Source organism: Vombatus ursinus, unplaced genomic scaffold (genome assembly GCF_900497805.2).
Source record: "Vombatus ursinus unplaced genomic scaffold, bare-nosed wombat genome assembly UNPS02014793.1, whole genome shotgun sequence".
Lineage (NCBI taxonomy): Eukaryota > Metazoa > Chordata > Mammalia > Diprotodontia > Vombatidae > Vombatus > Vombatus ursinus.
Genome location: NW_020954571.1, coordinates 6,605,131 through 6,623,978, shown reverse-complemented (window position 1 = coordinate 6,623,978; position 18,848 = coordinate 6,605,131). Strand labels below are relative to the sequence as shown.

Genomic DNA, 18,848 nt, shown 5'->3' with positions numbered 1-18,848 from the left:
AGCATACATTATAGACCCGTCCTGCTTTGCCATGGTAACATTTGTGGGGCATTCCTTGCTGAACCGTGCCAATACCCTTGATATCTACAATATCACCTTGCTCATATATTTGCATATACATAGCAAAAGGGCCTAGAAAACGTGTATCGTGTCTCTCTCCTTTTTCCTTTTGTGTTCGTCATTTTGGCAACTCACTCAAACGCTCTCTCCCAAGCTTCCCTGGAAAGGAAATAATACGCCTTGATGCAGGAGCCACACGAGCTCTGTGTACCTGGAATATGGCGGAGCCGGCGGAAAGGCTCCCTCATTTTATAATTGAGGAAACTAAGGGCTGAAGAGGTTAAGTAACTTGTTGGGGGGCAACCAAGGAAGTGAGTAGTAGAACTCAGATTCAGATCCAGGCTGACTCCAGGCCCAGAACCCTTTCCACTACACCCTACTTGTTCTCTACCTCTCTTTCCATTTCTTGAACAGATGAGTCCATCAGAAAGTTCCTTGTCACAGGGTAGGGTGTGTTAAGTGTGAAGTGAATGATACAGACAGTAAGAACTGTAAGTTCAGAAGATGGAGAGATAATTCAGAGTTAGAATGGTCAGGGAAGATCTTGTACAAAGACATGAGATTTGAACTGAGCCTCCAAGAGTGGCTAGGAGTTCGTTAGGCAAAGAGAGTGAGGGAAGCCTTCCACATTTGGGGAACAAGAATGTGTAGGATGTGTTTGGGGGACACTGCGTAGACTCAGCTAACTCAGGTTAGAGGTCACCTATAAGAGGGTCATGGGAAAAAATAATCAAACCAAGCCATTAAGTTCAGTTCTGAGAATAATTTGTGAGTGAAGCTTAGAGCAGCATTTAACAGCAAACAACACTTGTCATTGAAAAGTACTCATTCTGCTACCACCACCTGAGGTCGGTTATATTATAGGAAGGTTTTTGTTCCTTAAAGGAATATAAAACATCTGACACAACTATATCAAAGGAACATGTCTTTTAATGCACTTACTGTTTTGTGTTAGGCCTAGCTGAATGCTGTGTTGGTATTTGACACCTATTATTTTATGGTGCTAAGGACCAGCTAGTGATGTGGTTTTTCCTCTTCAAGATAAAGGGGGAGACCAAGTTGTTAATAGTACTACTGTTCATTTAAAAATAATAATAGCCAACCTGGGGTAAGCAATTTTAGTTGACCTTGGAGAATGTAATTACACTGTTTTTTCTTGGTGCATTTCATCTTAACATCATAGACCATGGCGGGCGGTGGGGGGGTAGCCACCACTTCCCCCTCACAGATTGAACCTAAGAGATATGACAAAGAATGACAATTGAACAAAAACATCTGATTCACCAACTTCATCTGACATTATATACAATGATCTGTCCCCATATCTTTTAGGAAGGGAATAGTGTGTTTTATTTTATATTCTCTTAGATTTTCAGTTGTTTTTTGGTTATGTCAGAATTTAAAGAAGTACCCCTTTCTTTTGAGTACCCAGTTTGCCACAAAAAAGTAGAAGCAGTATTGAAGGTGTTCATTTATCTCTAATCTTAATATGAATCACTTGATTCATACTAAATGATACTTTGTATTAATCTGAGGTAGTGTTTATCTAGTTTCAAAAAATCTCTTTTTTTCCCCTCAGGTTGGTTCAAAAAAGGAGGTTGCTGAATGTAAGGAGAAATTTGCCACCTCTAAGGACCCTACAGTCAGTCAGAGCTTCATGCTAGATAGGGTATTCAATCCTGAAGGAAAATCTTTGCCACCAATGAGAGGATTCAAGTACACCAGCTGGTCCCCAATGGGCTGTGATGCTAATGGGAGATGCCTGTTGTCAGCACTGACCATGGACAATCGATTGACTATCCAGGCTAACCTCAACAGACTGCAGTGGGTACAGCTGGTTGATCTAACCGAGATCTATGGAGAGCGACTTTATGAGACTAGCTACAAGCTCACCAGAAATGAAGCCCCAGAAGGAGATCTTGGGGACTTTGCCGAGTTTCAGAGGAGACACAGCATGCAGACGCCAGTACGGATGGAGTGGTCAGGCATTTGCACCACCCAGCAGGTCAAACATAATAATGAATGCCGTGATGTCGGTAGTGTTCTTCTCGCAGTCCTTTTCGAAAATGGAAACATTGCAGTGTGGCAATTTCAGCTCCCATTTATTGGCAAGGAATCCATCTCTTCATGCAACACCATTGAATCAGGGATTACCTCTCCCAGTGTTTTGTTTTGGTGGGAGTATGAACACAACAATCGAAAGATGAGCGGGCTCATTGTGGGGAGTGCTTTTGGGCCTGTTAAAATTCTCCCTGTTAACCTCAAAGCAGTTAAAGGCTACTTCACATTAAGGCAACCTGTTATTCTATGGAAAGAAATGGACCAGTTGCCAGTGCACAGCATTAAATGTATTCCTCTTTATCATCCTTATCAGAAATGTAGTTGTAGCTTAGTGGTGGCTGCTAGGGGATCCTATGTGTTTTGGTGTCTTCTTCTGATATCCAAAGCAGGTCTGAATGTTCATAATTCCCATGTCACAGGACTTCATACACTACCAATTGTTTCTATGACTGCAGACAAACAAAATGGCACAGTGTACACATGCTCAAGTGATGGAAAGGTTAGGCAGCTGATTCCCATTTTCACAGATGTTGCATTAAAGTTTGAGCACCAACTGATTAAACTATCAGAAGTATTTGGCTCAGTGAGGACTCATGGGATAGCAGTAAGCCCCTGTGGTGCATACTTGGCAGTCATCACAACTGAGGGCATGGTCAATGGTCTCCACCCTGTTAATAAAAACTACCAGGTTCAGTTTGTAACTCTCAAAACATTTGAAGAGGCAGCAGCTCAACTCTTAGAGTCTTCAGTTCAAAACCTCTTTAAGCAGGTAGACTTATTAGACCTGGTACGCTGGAAAATTTTGAAAGATAAACATATCCCTCAGTTTTTACAGGAAGCCTTGGACAAAAAGATTGAAGGTTCTGGGTCTACTTACTTTTGGCGTTTTAAACTTTTCCTCTTGCGGATTTTATATCAGTCAATGCAGAAAACCCCTTCAGAGGTCTTATGGAAACCCACTCATGAGGACAACAAAATCTTAATAACTGACTCTCTTGGGCTGGGCCATGCTGAGGAGGAACAACAGGAAGAAGGAACTTCTTTCAAACAAATAAACAAGCCAGGTGGTCACGAGAGAAACAAAGAAAGAGATGCTGAAGATCTAACGGACAGCTCACCAATCCAGTCTGGCGATGCAGGTCGTGAGCCAATGGAAGAAAAGCTCCTGGAAATCCAAGGAAGAATTGAAGCCGTTGAAATGCACTTAACTAGGGAGCACATGAAGAGGGTGTTGGGGGAAGTATACCTACACACTTGGATCACGGAGAACACTAGCATCCCCACTAGAGGACTCTGTGACTTTTTAATGTCTGATGAAGGCTACGATGACAGAACAGCTCGGGTAGGTGATAACTGATGACAGCAGTGAACTGTGTGAAAGGTCTACATTTCCCTCCATGAGCAAGACATAGCCATATCGGGATTCTTAAAGTGTGCCTTTTGCTTTTCACAAAACAGTCTTTTAAGTTATTGGCATTGTAGTAGAAAAATTAATGCGTGAGACTTTGGATGAATGCAAGGTAGATTCTTGAAACAAGGAATCTAGTGTCAGCGTAAGGCTTTTCTAGATAAATAGGTGCAAAAAGCTGCATTTAGCAAGGTATGTATTATGGGGTGGTCCTGACAAAGAGGATAAAAAAGATTATTGCACCCCTGTCTTTCTTTCCCTTCTCCCTTCCAAATGTTAGTTGTTGTATTTTGATTGCTTTTTTCTTCTTAATAGATTCAAGAATAGAGCTTTTCCCAAGTTAGAGATCAGGGACATGCAAAATATATGGGAAGTGTTACCTATATTATTTTCTTAAAAGACAGTAATAATAATAATGATAGCTAGAATTTATGTGGCATTTAAAGTTTGCAGAGCACTTTACAAATATCCCATTTTTATCCCCACAACAACCATGGGAGATTGGTGTTAAAATTATCCCCATTTTACCGATGAGGAAACTGATAGAGACAAATTCAGAGCCCCCACTGTCTGTTGCTTTCTGCCCTAGTGATTTGCTGTCATTGTTTAAAGTCTTTCTCCAGTAAAAATTGGAGATATAAAGTTCAAATATCACTAGCCTTCATGTTAAACCATGAATCTGTATGTATAGGAGAGTCATAGATTACTTATTGCTGCTTCTTTCCAAAGGGCTATATAATCTCTTGATATGAATTATTGCTCAGGTACAATTCAGAATGTTCATTAAAACACTAGTCTTATTTAAGTGTTTTTTCAAAGGCTGTTAACCCTATCACTTAACCCTATTTGCCTCAGTTTCCTCACCTGTAAAATGAGCTGAAGAAGGAGATAGCAAAGCACTCCAGTATCTCTGCCACGGAAACCTCAGAAAGGGGTCACAAAAAAAGTCAAGACGCAACTCAACAACAGAACCATAATAAAGTACTTTTCCTCCCTAGAATTTAAGGTATTTTATATTGACTAATTTATTTGGCTGAAATTTGGTGTGCTGGCATTATGTTCATATTAATGTGGTATAGCTCTGGACTAAGAGGTAAGAGACCTCACATTGTCAATTAATTTGCTTCTTGTCATCTCTTCACTATCAACCTCCCTTAATCTCAACCTGCTCCCCTCTAAAATGGAGGTACTGGCACCTGCTGTACCTACATTACAGGGATGTTACATGAATTAAATGACATAATACATGTAAAAGCACTTTGAAAAAACTATTAGTGGTATATAAGTTCAAGATCATATTGTTGTTGTTTGCCAAGATATTGAGAAATTTGCTTTTTTTTTTTTTTTGCATGAGTTGGGCAGCCACCACAAAGCCATTACAAAAGTGAGAAGTTTCTGCTAAACCTGCATCTTTCTATAGTTCATAGATTTTAATGTATGCAAGGGTATTTAGTAAATCTTTTTAAAATCCAAACTCTATGTGTAAGTGACTTGGGAGTTATTGTAAGTGTTCCTGATGATTTTGGCCTGTCACTGCTGCTAAAAAGGGCCAATAAAACACTTTGCATGTCACCAAGAAGGATATTTCAAAATAAAACAGAAACTCCTATAACCCTGGGCACGTAACCTCATCTCTCCTTGTCTTGGATGCCTTATCTGTGAAATGAGGAGATTGAACTAGGGGGCCTCTGAGGCTCTTTCCAGCTTTGATTCCTGTTCTCCAGACTTTAAGCTGCCCCTTATATTAAAACTCTAGCGGAATTCAATGCAGTTCTGGTTGCTGAACCTCAAGGGGACTGGAGAGTGATAGGAAGGATGGCTGAGGACTGTGCTATGAGGATAAACTGGAAGGGGGATTCTTTGCACTGAGAAGAAATGTAATTGAAATTTGTAACATTATGAACAACATGTGGATAAAAGTGAAACCAGACCTTTTAATCAAGTCTCTAAACAATGAGACAAGGGATATCCTTTCCAACTCAGTGAGGTACGTTTAGGACAAACGAAAGTTCCACTTCACACAGTGAATAATAAACTCATGGAACTCATTTCTTGAATAGGTAGTAGAGGTAAAAAAAAATGTGTGGCACAAACACACACATATACAAATGGATTCAAAAGCATTTGCTCATATTTGATGATAAAGAGAAACTAGGGTATATCTAACCTTTATGGTTGATATCAGGGAGAACAACTTGGTCCTGCAGCTCATCCCTTGGGACCTTTTTACCAACAGAATCCTAAGCTATATATTGATCTGACCTAATATGTCAATTCTTACTTGTAGGTTCTGATAAATTATTGCAAGGTAAAGTTAAATTTTTTAGACTCCTGATTGTTGTTTACCAAGACTGACATCCAACTGGATTTTTCTAGCCTCTTAGGAATACGCATTTAGCTAATTTTGCAAAGGAAATGGTGTTTTGAGCTATACTTCCTAACAATAACTTCCTAACATCCCTTCTATGAAGGGATGATTTTCCTTATACACAAACAACTTAATGATTGCATTACATTTTTCACAACCTGTAACAAAAGCTTCAGGTGCTTATTTCAAAAATACTTGAAAAGGGGGCAGTTAGGTGGTGCAGTAGATAGAGCATCGGCCCTGAAGTCAAGAGGACCAGAGTTCAAATTCAGCCTCAGACCAAACACTTGACACTTACTAGTTGTATGACCCTGGGCAAGTCACTTCACCCCAATTGTCTAAAAAAAAAAAATTTTCTTTTTTGAAAAAGAGGATGATAATATGTATTTGCTTTTAAGGGATAGTTTTTGCCTTAGTGAACTCAATCTGTGTTATTAATACATTACCATGAATGACTTCTGTTTCATTCAGTATTTCTTTCAGTTTGCCTAAGTGTGGTCAGTGGTGCAACTTCTTCCTTCGCAAGTACTATGGTTAGCCAATAGAGGATTATAAGTCTATCTACTTTTATCACATTGGATTTTAAGTTACTTTTTCTTTATTTGAATGGGATTTTTCCTTCTGAGGCATTCCCCTTTTGATAATGCTACATTCACCTCTAACTGTTGCTTCTGCTGTGTCTTCTTAGGTACTCATTGGGCACATATCAAAGAAGATGAACAAACAAACTTTCCCTGAACACTGCAGTTTGTGTAAAGAAATTTTGCCATTCACAGATCGTAAGCAGGCAGTTTGCTCCAATGGGCACATTTGGCTTCGGTAAGTGGGTTTATGTCAGCTCTGCTTTTGTGCTAAGTCCGTGCTTAGCACAACACCTGGCACGTAGTAGGTGTTTAATAAATGTTTATTGATTGGTTGATTGTTCCCCTTATAGACTAGAGCAAACAGCAGCCACTGACATGTTCAAGTATTACCCACTAAAGGAGTATGTTGTTCATAAGTTTATGTGGGGGAGTGACTGTAATTTTGGTAGGACCTGCCATTGACTCTTTTTCATCTATAGGTTAAGGAAGGAACAGTTTAAAATAGAATTTTCAAACTCATATGTAGTTTTCTTATTTATTTGGTTAGTGTTGTTTTTGTTTGTAATTGACTTGCTCTAAATGGCTTTCAGTCTTACTATTTTCCAGAAATTGTATTATAGAAAATTAAACTTTTTGTGAATTTCACGTTTTGAGCAGATTGACTCTTTCACAAAGACAGTTGATTTTTCTAATGAAAAAAGGAATGACAAAATGTAATTTCTAAATACTAGCATTGGGCACTTGTGGTGTTTTACTGTTAATTCTTCCCCCTCCAATTCTTTATTCAGTATTGGAACAGTTTCCCTCCTTATTTTCTAAGAAATATTCTCTGAGTAATCTGGAATGACCTATTATACTGCACCATCCCATTGCATCCCATCTTTCCTCACTTAGAATCAATGGATCTTCTGTATCTATGTTATGTCTTTTATGTGTTCTTTGTTATTTAAATTTATCTGTATTGCATTTTCCACCTCTCCCCTCTTCTTTCCTCCTCCTTCTCATTGCAACTAGCTCATAAACTTCTTCAAGTAGAGATGTTGACTAATAAAAATCACAAACTCAGTAGTGTCTAGAACATGCATCTTGTATGCTCTATAAATTTTTAACACGAGCCGAAGGATTTCATGGTCCAGCCATCTGTAAGGCAGATTTTGAATTCTTTCCAGACTAGGCAATGATACCTTTGAATTAATAGACAAATTGGAAGCTGCAGTTAAGAAAGATCCTGTCTATCCATAGTTACCCCTCATCAGTATCATTTTTAACTAATGTTGCCTGAGCATAACTCTCCATAAGCCTTTGCCCCATTGATCTCATCCCTTGTATGTAAACCTTTTCCTTGGCATATGCTAATCTTACTGGGTCACAGCAAGTGTGGTTTTTACTAGTATGGATGCCTAGATGCTGCTTTGAGCTTGTGATTATTTTTGTTCTTTCATCTTGGTTCATATCTTCTCAAAATAATTAGCTGCCTATGGTGAACCTCCAACCAAATACCATACTGCTCTCAGAATTTATTGGTTTGAATCTAGCAAACTTTTTCTCCTGACAATATAGTGTCTTCTTTCAGGTGCTTTTTAACCTACCAGTCCTGCCAGAGTTTGATATACAGAAGGTGTTTGCTTCATGACAGCATTGCACGACATCCAACTCCAGAAGGTGAGTGAGTGCCTTCTCTGGCTTGGAAGGATGGGATTAAAAATGCTGGCAGAATGCCCAGTCATCAGTATAACAACTCAGGTCAGGCTCAGAATCATTTTCTATTATGCAGACAGAGAGTGAAAGCAGGGGTAATATTCTGCTCTTTACAACGTTATTATTTAGCCACAGCTCTAATTAGAAAATGGTAATTGGAGAATGCCACATCTAGGTATATATTACATTTACTATGTGAATCAAGTGGCTCTGTGGTTTGCTATGGTGAGTGATGCTATGTTCATAGAGAGTGAACTCAGTCTAAAATATGACAGGGTTAAGACTTGGTTTGTGTGTGCAAACTATTGAATTTCATTGATAAAATAAGAAAAGTTCAAATGAGTTTGTTGTTTTTTTTTAGGCTATTGGGGTTAAGTGACTTGCCCAGGGTCACACAGCTAGTAAGTGTCAGGTGTTTGGTCTAAGGTCAGATTTGACCTCAAGTCCTCCTGACTTAAGGGACAGTGCTCTATCCACTAAAGATGACACTACCACTCTTCAGGAGGGTAGTTATTTTGAATTGTTTTTCCAGCGGTTAAGAATTTGTGCTGACCCATTCATCATCCCTTCTCCTTTTTTTTTCTCCTGCTCCTTGATCTAATTTACTATGTCCCATTATGTCTAGTTGCCCCCATTTATGTGGGAAGAGAATACAATATTTTAAGATAGGCTTTCTAGGGTTTTTTTTAAAAATATGTATTTTTAAAAATATTTTTACAAACAGTATTTCCTCTCCCATTGGAACAATTTTTTGAAAAAAAAACTTAAAACTCTCGTAACAAATATTCATAGTCTAGGAAAATAAGTTCCCATATTGGTGATGTAGAAAATTTTGTTTTGTTTGCATTTTAAGCTCATCCCTACTCTAACAGGAGGTGATCATTCCTCAGTACTCCTAGTTTATCATTTCATTGATTAGAATTTTAAATCTTTCAAAGTTGTTTTTCTCTATATTAATGTTGTTCTTGTATAAATTGTTCTCCTAGTCCACTCACTTCACTCTGCAACCTTTCATGGAGGTCTTCCTAGTTCCCTTTGAAACTGTTCCTTTCATCATTCTTTATGGCACAGTAATATTCTGCTACATTCATATGCCATGATTTGTTTAGCCATTCCTCAATAGGTAGACACCCCCTTATTTTCTATTTTTGGCTACTACCAAAAGAGCTGTTGTAGATATTTTTTAACATGTATGTAACTCCTTTTCCTCTTGCTTTGATTTCTTTGGGTTTAGGCCTAAGGTTTATATAGGTTAGTAATTTTTTGGACATAATTCTAAATTGCTTTCCAAAATGATTGGACTAATTCACAGCTTCACCAACAGTGTGCCAGTGTACCTGTTTTTCCACAGTCCCTCCAACATTTCACATTTTACTCCTTTTTTCTGTTTTCTTTGCCAATCCGATGGCTGTGAAGTAAGACTTCAGAGTTGCTTTCATTTGTATTTCTATAACTGTTATTGATTTGGAACATTTTTTATGTGGTTGTTGATAACTTGGGTATCTTCCTTTGAAAATCACCTATTCTTTGACCATTTATCAATTGGAAAATAACTCTTTAGTCTTATAAATTTAAATCAGTTCCTTATATAGCTTTTTTTTTCGTTTACTTACAGCACTTTTACTTTTCTGTACATAATAAAATGTTGGGCATTACAATTCTCAATTCTTAAAATGACTTACCAATTTTGGTATTCTACTGTCATGTGAGAACATTAAGGCAACCACAGAAATGTTACATAAATTAACTAGATGCACAAATTCAAAAGTTGTGAATGCAGACTTTTTTGCAACTCAAGGTTAAGTAATTTAACCCCATGATATTGGGGGAAAACAATGAATTAGGGGGGAAAAACTGGCTTCTAAGGCTTGGTTTTTCAGTATGTATTCCTGCTAGGATGGTGGCAAGATATAATTTAATAACCCAAGTAATAAACTCTTATTAGCCTTCGGAGGGAAATTCTGCAAGTCAGCTTTTTTAGATGCTGGAAATCTGACCTTTAGGTACCCTGTACAGACCTGATTCTTTATGGAACTAAAATGTACAGCTGTTGACTGTCAGACAGCCAGATACTGTATTGCCATATTATCAGGTCAATTCTGTATAAAAGTTAACTCTTAGCCTTACCTGTTGAAATGAAGTGACCTGTATTAGGGTTTAGATCAAAGTTATGTACAAGGTATGCTAAACACCAAGGGAACAACTGTTAACTTGAATATGAGGTCAAGTCAGTAACAGTTCAACAATCTAAAAAGTGCCAATATTTGTCTGATGTCAGATACAAATTTCCTCAAGGACAAGTTTCTTTTCTTTTTTTTTCCCTGAGGCAGTCGGGTTTAGGTGACTTGCCCAGGGTCACACAGCTAGTAAGTGTCAAGCCTCTGGTCTGAGACCAGATTTGAACTCAGGTCCTCCTGACTCTAGGGCCAGTGCTCTATCTACTGTGCCTCCTGGCTGCCCCAGCAAGTTTCTTTTCAAAGAAGGCTTATTCCAGCTTCATGAGGCTAACATGAAATGTGTATTTGCCAAGGCAAACATATACTTTGTGAATGCTCCTGCAGCAAATGCTGTGGATCTGCTAGCAGTCCATTTGGAAGTATTTGTGATGGACGATAGATGGGCCAGATTCATCATATTCCTGCTTACTGATCCACATATGCTGGAAAGTGCAGAGAGAAGCCTAAATAGAGCTACCAATTCAGATTAAATACTTATGTTAAGGGGAGCAATGATCTTCAATTTCATTGTGCTAGGTGCCAGGGCTGTGGTTTCTTTCTGCATTCTGTCAGCAATGCCAAGGTACATAGTAGTACCACCAAACAATACTGTGTTGGCATATAGATTCTTTTGGATATCAACATCACAATTCATGATAGAATTGAAAATGTTCTCATGAATGCCACAGTATTTCATACCCAGAAAGGATGGCTGGAAGAGGGCCTCTGGACACCTGAACCTCTCAGTGCCAGTGGGGATCACCTGGCCATTAGGAAATGCCTGCCTCTTCTCCAGGGAAGAGAATGAAGTAGCAGTGTCCATCTCCTACTTGAAGTCCAGGGCAGCATAGCACAACTTCTCCTTGATGTCATGAATAATTTCCCTTTCAGCTATAGTAGTAAAGCTTTGCCCGCTTTCTGTCAGTGTCTCCCATGAGGTAGTCTGTCAGGTCATGGCCAGCCTACTCTCGATGAAGGATGGCATAGAGAAGAGCGTAATTTTTATAGATAGGCACAGTGTGGGTGACACCAACACTAGTGTCCATAATGATGATAGTAGTACAACTAAAGATGTATAGAGACAACACAGCCTGAATAGCAACATACATGGTTGGGGTGTTGAAATCCTCAGACATAATTTGTATCATCTTCTCTCTGCTGGCCTTGAGATTTAGAGGAACTTCTATAAGCAGAACAAGGTGTTTCTCAGGGGCTTCACATTGTAGAAGGTATAATGCCAGATTTTCTCCATGTCATCCCAGTTAGTTACAATGCCATGTTCAATGGGATATTTCAGAGTCAGGATAACTCTTGCTCTGGGCCTCATCACCAACATAACTGTCCTTCTGTCCCATTCCCATCATGACACCCAGGTGTCTTGAGCATCTGATAATGGAGAGGAACATCATCCCCAACAAAGCCAGTTTTGCACATTCCAGAGCCATTGTTGATGAAAAGAACACCAATTTCTTCTTCCATTTTTGTTTAATCTGAGGCTGCACATTGTCCTACTAAGAGAAATTAGGGCTGGGGTGGGGTAGGAAAGAGAGGGAGACAAAGAAAAGGGGAAACATCCAAAGGAGCTTACAAAGTGCTGCCAGCTACCACTGAATGAATGTTCCTTATATGTCTTAGGATTGAGACATTTATCAAAGAAACTTGCTGCAAATATTTCCTGTTTCCTTTCTAATTTTAATTGCACTGCAATTGTTTATGTAAAAACTTTATAATTGAATATGATCAAAGTGGTCTGTTATATTCAGTGACCTCCTTTATTGCTTATTTAGTCCTGAACCCTTCCCCCATCTATAGATCTGAAAGGTAGTTTACTCCTTATTTTTCTGAATTGCTGAGGATGTCACCATTTATGTCTAAGTCATGTATACATTTGGGATTTTTCTTGATAAATGGAGTGAAATGCAGTAGACACATACTTTTTTGACTAATTGGTGGTTTCCTTTAGCATACATTCATTAAATGATTTACTAACGTTGGGATGCAAAGGGCAATTACTTGGCACAGTGGTTAGAGCACTGGGCTTAGAAGCAAGAAGACTTATCTTCATGAGTTCAAATGCAGCCTCAGATACTTACTAACCACGTGACCCTGGGCAAGTCATGTAACACTGTTTGCCTTAGTTCCTTGTCTTTAAAATGAGCTAGAAAAGGAAGTTGCAAACCACTCTAGTATCTTTGCCAAGAATACCCCAAATGGAGTCACAAAGAGTTGGACGTGACTGAAATGACTCAACAGCAGCAACAGTATTGGAATACATTCTGTGACCACAGAACAGAGGACTTCATAACTAGCCCAGGTTGATATCAGACATGAGACAATTGACTTTGTCAGTAGACATTATTAAGCAACAACACATTATACCAACTTCTAGGGTCTCCTTTAGCAAAAGTAGAAACACAGACCATCATAACCTCCTTCTCTGCTTTTAGCTGAACTGATCTTAATTTTATATTTAAAGAAGTAGAACTGTTTTTGTACTGAGTATTTTTTTTAACATTGGTAACAGTGAAAAATTCATAGCCTCTTTGTGCATCATTATGGAGACAGAAGAAGTGAACAAAAAACTACTAGTTTAATTTATTCAGAACCACTTATAAAAGTAAGTGTAAAATCTTGCCAGTTGGGAAGAATGTGTAATGATGGGTTAAAAGATTAGAGAAAGGAAGTGACTTGTCTAAGGTCCTAGTTTCTAACTTCCTCTCTTTTGTTTCTTCATTTCTTTTTCCTCCCTATACTCTTGTTATCTACTGTGATTTATAAAATCCATGTTTGATACCCCTTGTTTTCCTTTTCACAGATCCTGACTGGATAAAGAGGTTATTGCAAGGCCCTTGCCCATTCTGCGACTCCCCTGTTTTCTAAATGACAGTCATGGAAAGATGGAGAAGACAGTTGTTTTGCTATAAAAAACTTCCTTTGCCTGGAAGGAAAAAAAAGCACAGGAGTAAACTTTGCCTATATAAGAGGAGAGATGCTGTCCTTATTCCTATAAATAGGACATTGGAGACTCCTATCTTAGAGGCTCAGTTCCCTCTTGTCTTGAGAGGCGGAAGTGCATCTTTTTTTATATATCTGGATAATGAGGATTTGCTGAAGTATTTTTGAGATGACTGCAAGCTCTTCTTACCTAATGGACACTCTTATTTGGCATGTGTCTTTTGATGGAAAACAGCCTGGACAATAACCATCTCCTAACATTACTGGAAACCAGATGACTTCTTCTGACCAGCGAAGTCAAACTGTCCTTTTCTTCTTTGACTGGAGTAGTCTCCTAGATTGGGAGAGAGCATCCATCTTCTGATGGCTGACTTTTCACAAGTCCTAGCACCCAGCATACCGTCAAATCTTGAAGTTTCCTAAACTGTGTACAGTTTTGTTTTTTCTTAGCAAGTGGCCTGCATGCCTGCTGTAGCCATTCAGAGGAATCAAATTAGCATTTTAGTTTTTCTTTTCTCTCAAAATGAACAAACATCATCCTTTGCCTTTTGTGGTTAATACTGTGTTGGGACCAAAAGACTAAAATTGGTTTTGCTGTGCCAAATGAGTATCAGTTGGGTGGAGCTGTTATTGATTAATACTCATATATATATATATATATATATATATACATAACATTTTAATTAGCTATTCCTTCCATATAATCTGATCACATTAGCCAACTCTTAAAAATATATCAGGATTCCAAGTATTCAGGATTCCTTCTTTCATCCCTCTTTGATTTTGAAGTAAAATTATTTAATTGGTTATATTCTAGGCTCTTTGTTTTCTTTTGAAAGAAGGGAAAGAAAACCACTATTGTATTAACTTTATTTTTAGTAGTTTTAATTGTATGCATTTCTAAGCAAACTTTTAGCATCCAAGGAAGGGGTGTAATAAAGATGATCATAGAATATTCCTGAAAAAGGCAAGAAAGGGGAATCCTTGTCTAAGTTGCACTGATGCCAAAATATGCTCAGTCTAATTGAACAGAGCCAAGTAACTTGTATCAGATGCAAAATTTCTATATCCTTCTAACATAAACCAGGGTAATAAAATAATACTTGCCCTTGTTAAAACTAGAAATAGGCATTCTGGAATTGTAATAGGCTTGGATATGTGAACTGAATCATAGGCTCTGGACTTAGTCCATAGTTCAGTTATGTTGAAGTGGCTCGTACTTGTGTGGAAAGATGGGTGGAAACAGTAAACATTTCTTTCTTCAGTCAGATGCTGTTGGCAATATTGTTACCTGTTTCCATCGTAAATCCCACTTTTTCTTCCTCCAGTTTGATCCATGGTAGATTGTCTAATTTTGGTAATTAGATTTAGTTCTACAATATTGTTTTTAGCTATAAAGCTCTACAGACTAACATTCTATATCTATCTTGGCTAATTTGTGTCAGAGAACAGAGCACTTGAGGCATCCAAGGCAATATCTCCAGAGGCAAAAAGATCCCCATGACATCCTTCTGCCCAGCAAACTAGATTTTAATTCCTGGCCTTGATCTCTTACTCACTGAACTCTTCTCCTTGTCCATGTCACTTTGAGAGCAGTGCTAAGAATAATGCTTTTTATCAAGGCTTCAGGATCCCAAACAGTGTGGTGATTTACAGGAGAGAGCACTGGGTAGCAGCAAAGTTCTTAAAAAATACAAATTTTGAGAAAATAGTAGTGTGGCTGAAGTGCCTACAGTATTTTTTTTTTCACTTGGCCACTGTAAGAATCATGTCAATGAAGGAATTAAGACAGACCATGGCCAGAAATCCCTCAAGTGTTGTTTGTTTGGGGCAAACTGGTTTATTAGTAAATGGCCAGTTCTTATCATATTAATAAGTGCCATTTAAATTTTGACATTTAATTTTTATTTAAAATGTTTCTTATTGTCATAGTATTTAATGAACCATGTGTTCTTGAGTACAAGAAACCAATTGAAGGAGAGTCCCAAGTTTCTTTGTGTGTCTTTTTAGGAAGCCATTTTCCAGGTTGGAGATACCTCAAACAAACTGACTGATATATGGGACTAGATCATAGCATTAATTCTCCTTCAATGGAGCCTTATCTAATGAGAATCTTGCTTCCTCCGGGAAGCCTGTCCCAAGGGAATGTTGAATTGTGGGGAGGAAAGAGAAAGGTTTGAGTTAATAGTCCACCCTCACTTAGCATCATAATGATCCCATGCTACTAAATATGTTGTCTTCTGAGGGTCAGCTCACCCCCACGGTATCACTGAGGGACAAACTGGCATTGCTGCCACATCTTTGGGGTTGCTTTCAAATTCTCAAATCAGTGAAACCTTTGAAAATGAGTGTCTAAGTGAACCCAAATATTGGCCTGGAATATTGATCACATGTGTCAAATTGTTTACAGAGAATGTGAGAAGTTTACAGAATCTTAGTTCATAAAACAAACCTGTTCTATCTGACTCAAATATGACTATAATAACTGTATTTCAGCACTGAAGAAGGTACTGGAGGTGATAACTGCCGCATTGCATTTAAAGTGCACTAGCAAAGATGACACGAAACTAGACCTTTCAGTTGAAACACTGTTGCATTTTGGGAGTCTGATATCCACGTATGTATCACATTTTCTCTGCCTGGGGTTAATTTGTCCCTATTATCCTAGATAAGTAATTGATAGCTTGTTATGCTTGGTATTCATTCTGAAATCCTCATGTGTCCACCACTCAGACTTAAAGCAAGCTCTCCCTAGTACTATATCTGCCAAAATTACCAATTATTTTTCATTGTCAGAAGTTATTAGAACCATTGACGATGCTAGTGTTTGAATGTGACATTTTCTTCCTCTCCCCCTAAGTAGTTTATCAGAATGTTAATGTTGTAGCATGTAGGTTGGATATATTAGCAAACTTAACAGGTTGATTAGGTTAAAACAATGTAAAGGCATAATGATTAAATATTAAATTGTATTCTATTCTAACTATAATAGCCTCAGATAAGACTATAGGGAGAGTGACACTTACTAGTGCTTGTTAAGAGACCTAAACTGAAATGATGGATTTGTAGAACATCTGCTCAGATTGTAGCAGTTATTCTATCTGTTGAATTGACGATTAATTCCTTCCCGGATGAACTAGTGGTATTGATTGCTTTGCAAAAGGGCCATGTCCATCTTGCCTGCTGCTGATTCCCCCTGCCTTTTTCTCCTTTCTTCCAAAGAAGAATTGCTTAATTTTTAAGTTTTGCGGTCAATGTAACACAAATTCATAAAGCTAGCTAAACAATTTTTAAGGTTTTTTTTTAATATAGCAAAAGGAAAATTTCAAAAACCAAATCACATAATAAAAATTCTCCCCTCTTTTAAAAACTATAATTCAATAGCAATATTTCTTTGGGGGGAGGAATTCATTATTAATAACTTAAATATTCTTTATTTTTCTTCAAAACATTGTTTGATATGTTACCCTTCCCTGGAGTATTTCTATTTTAACGGGGGAACAATCCCTTCACTAAAAAGAATGAAATTTCAAGCTAATTGCAGGCATCAGGGCCAGACCAGAGTGGGAGCTCTCCCTGGTTTGGATACAAATCATATCCTATAGGTAGCTGCCTATGCACCAGGATAAGCAGCTCCTTTAATACACTATCCCTTCAAAGAGTGATTATGGGTTTAGGTTGAGCCTCTCCTTCCATAACAAAGGAGAAGAAGCTAAAGAGAGAGTAAAAACGTAAATATGCTGCTGTTTATTATAAATCCCTAAATGAAGATTTTGTGCAGGAGTAGATAACCAAGATGAGATTCCTTCAGTTGGGCTAGATGGGCAGTGACACCTGGGGGCAGAGTTGTAAAGAATTAAGCTGCCTTTGTTAGAATGAAAGGGCACACATGAAGAAGAATAGAGGATTCTAGAGGATTCATTGGAAGTGTGGAGCATAGGCAAAAAGTTGGTCAGAATAGCGGAAGACAGGATAAACAAAATTGGGGTGATGAATCAAAAGAACAGGAGCCTTGAAGGAGCCCATATCTAAGGCCAGAAAGAATATAGGACAGGACGCCCTAGGAAAGGTAGTGGGACACCAGCTGATTTGGCAAAGAAGATGTTTCCCAAAGTTAGCTCACTTTCAGCTAGAAGCCAAGTATTGGGGTTAGATTGGGCTCTGAAACAAGTGAGGACAGAGGTGCAAAGGAAAGAGCCTTAGGCTTGGGAGCAGGGATCTGCCTTTGTCCTTTGTGCCCATGTGACCTCAGGCAGGTCATTTCACCTCTCTGGGCCTCAGTTTCTTCGTCTATAAAATGAAGGGATTGGATTAGATAACTTCTAAAGTCCCTTCATATGAAGCCCTTAAAAGCAGTCTCCTTGTCAGAGTATTTGATAAATTGTGTAACTGTGTCTTACGTCCAAGTAGGAAATACTGGTTTTTTCTTGTCCATGACTTCATGGCAGTGAACAATTTCTAAAAAGTTTTAAAGGGATATTTTCCATGTCAACAGCCTTAACTTGGCTCACATCCTGAAACTAACCTTGTAGTGTCCCTCCTGCCTCCAAAAAAAGTCTCTTCCATCCCTCTCCCCCATGAAGCCTAGATTATACAGATAATAATTAAAATGACTTTTTACAACTCACCTGCTTTGAATTTTTTAAAGGCACTGGCGCCTGTAAGTCATTGCATGACTTCCTTAAATCAGTATGTATTTATTTTAGTGCCCTGCTTTCCTTGGTACTGGTCAGCCTTGGTGACTAGCTCAAGAATCTAATCATATCTCCTAAGAGATTACTAGATTAATAATTAGATATATAATAGCTGCTAAATGATCTAACAGAAATTAATTGAATTCATTCACTATTAGATAATAGTCTCAAATTTAGAATAACAGTGTAGTTCAAATTTTCATGGAGGCAAAATTGGCCTGTCATGAAACTAAACAGCATTTTTTAGGTTAGTGTGAATTGCTTCAAGGCTAATGATATTACATTTTCCATCCACTTCCCCCCTCCCCCAATAATTTGTGAATTGTGAATGTCCTTAAAAAGTATGTAAAGCTATACTTTAGGGTAGAGTTTAGAGTTCTGCATATGTTAAGAGTGAGATGTAGAACTAAAGTGTCTCTATTCTGAGGAAGACTAAAGATTCTTAGGAGTATTATTAGCTCTTTTATAGGGAACAGATACAAAGTCAACGCTTTAGGCCCATTATGTCCCTCTGACAGCCATTTTTATCTTTTCTTAAATAATATCTTTTCTGTTCTTTATATAGTGCTTCTAGGTTTGCAAAGCACTTTAAATCGATCATCTCATTTGATTCTCACAAGAGCCCTATGACATAAGTGCTATTATTATTCCCATTTTATAGATGAGGAGACTGAGGATCAGAGATTAAGTGACTTGTCCAGGGTCACACAGAGCTCCTGAGGTGAGATTCAAAACCAGGTATTCTTGACTCCAAGTCCAACCCTCTGTCCATTTGGCCATGCCTTAAATAATATGTTCTTGAGA

The 18,848-nt window shown here is 38.2% G+C and overlaps 1 protein-coding gene across 1 annotated transcript in view; it reads left to right on the top strand.

Annotated features, from left to right (window-relative positions):
• Positions 1-18,637, top strand: part of GTF3C4 (general transcription factor IIIC subunit 4) — a 36,113-nt gene extending 17,476 nt beyond the window's left edge. The window contains exons 2-5 of the mRNA XM_027869688.1: positions 1,640-3,463; positions 6,586-6,716; positions 8,055-8,143; positions 13,211-18,637. Coding sequence (XP_027725489.1) covers positions 1,640-3,463; positions 6,586-6,716; positions 8,055-8,143; positions 13,211-13,275 — 2,109 coding nt within the window. The 3' untranslated portion in view covers positions 13,276-18,637. The remainder of the gene's footprint in view (positions 1-1,639; positions 3,464-6,585; positions 6,717-8,054; positions 8,144-13,210) is intronic.
• Positions 18,638-18,848: the final 211 nt, after the last annotated feature.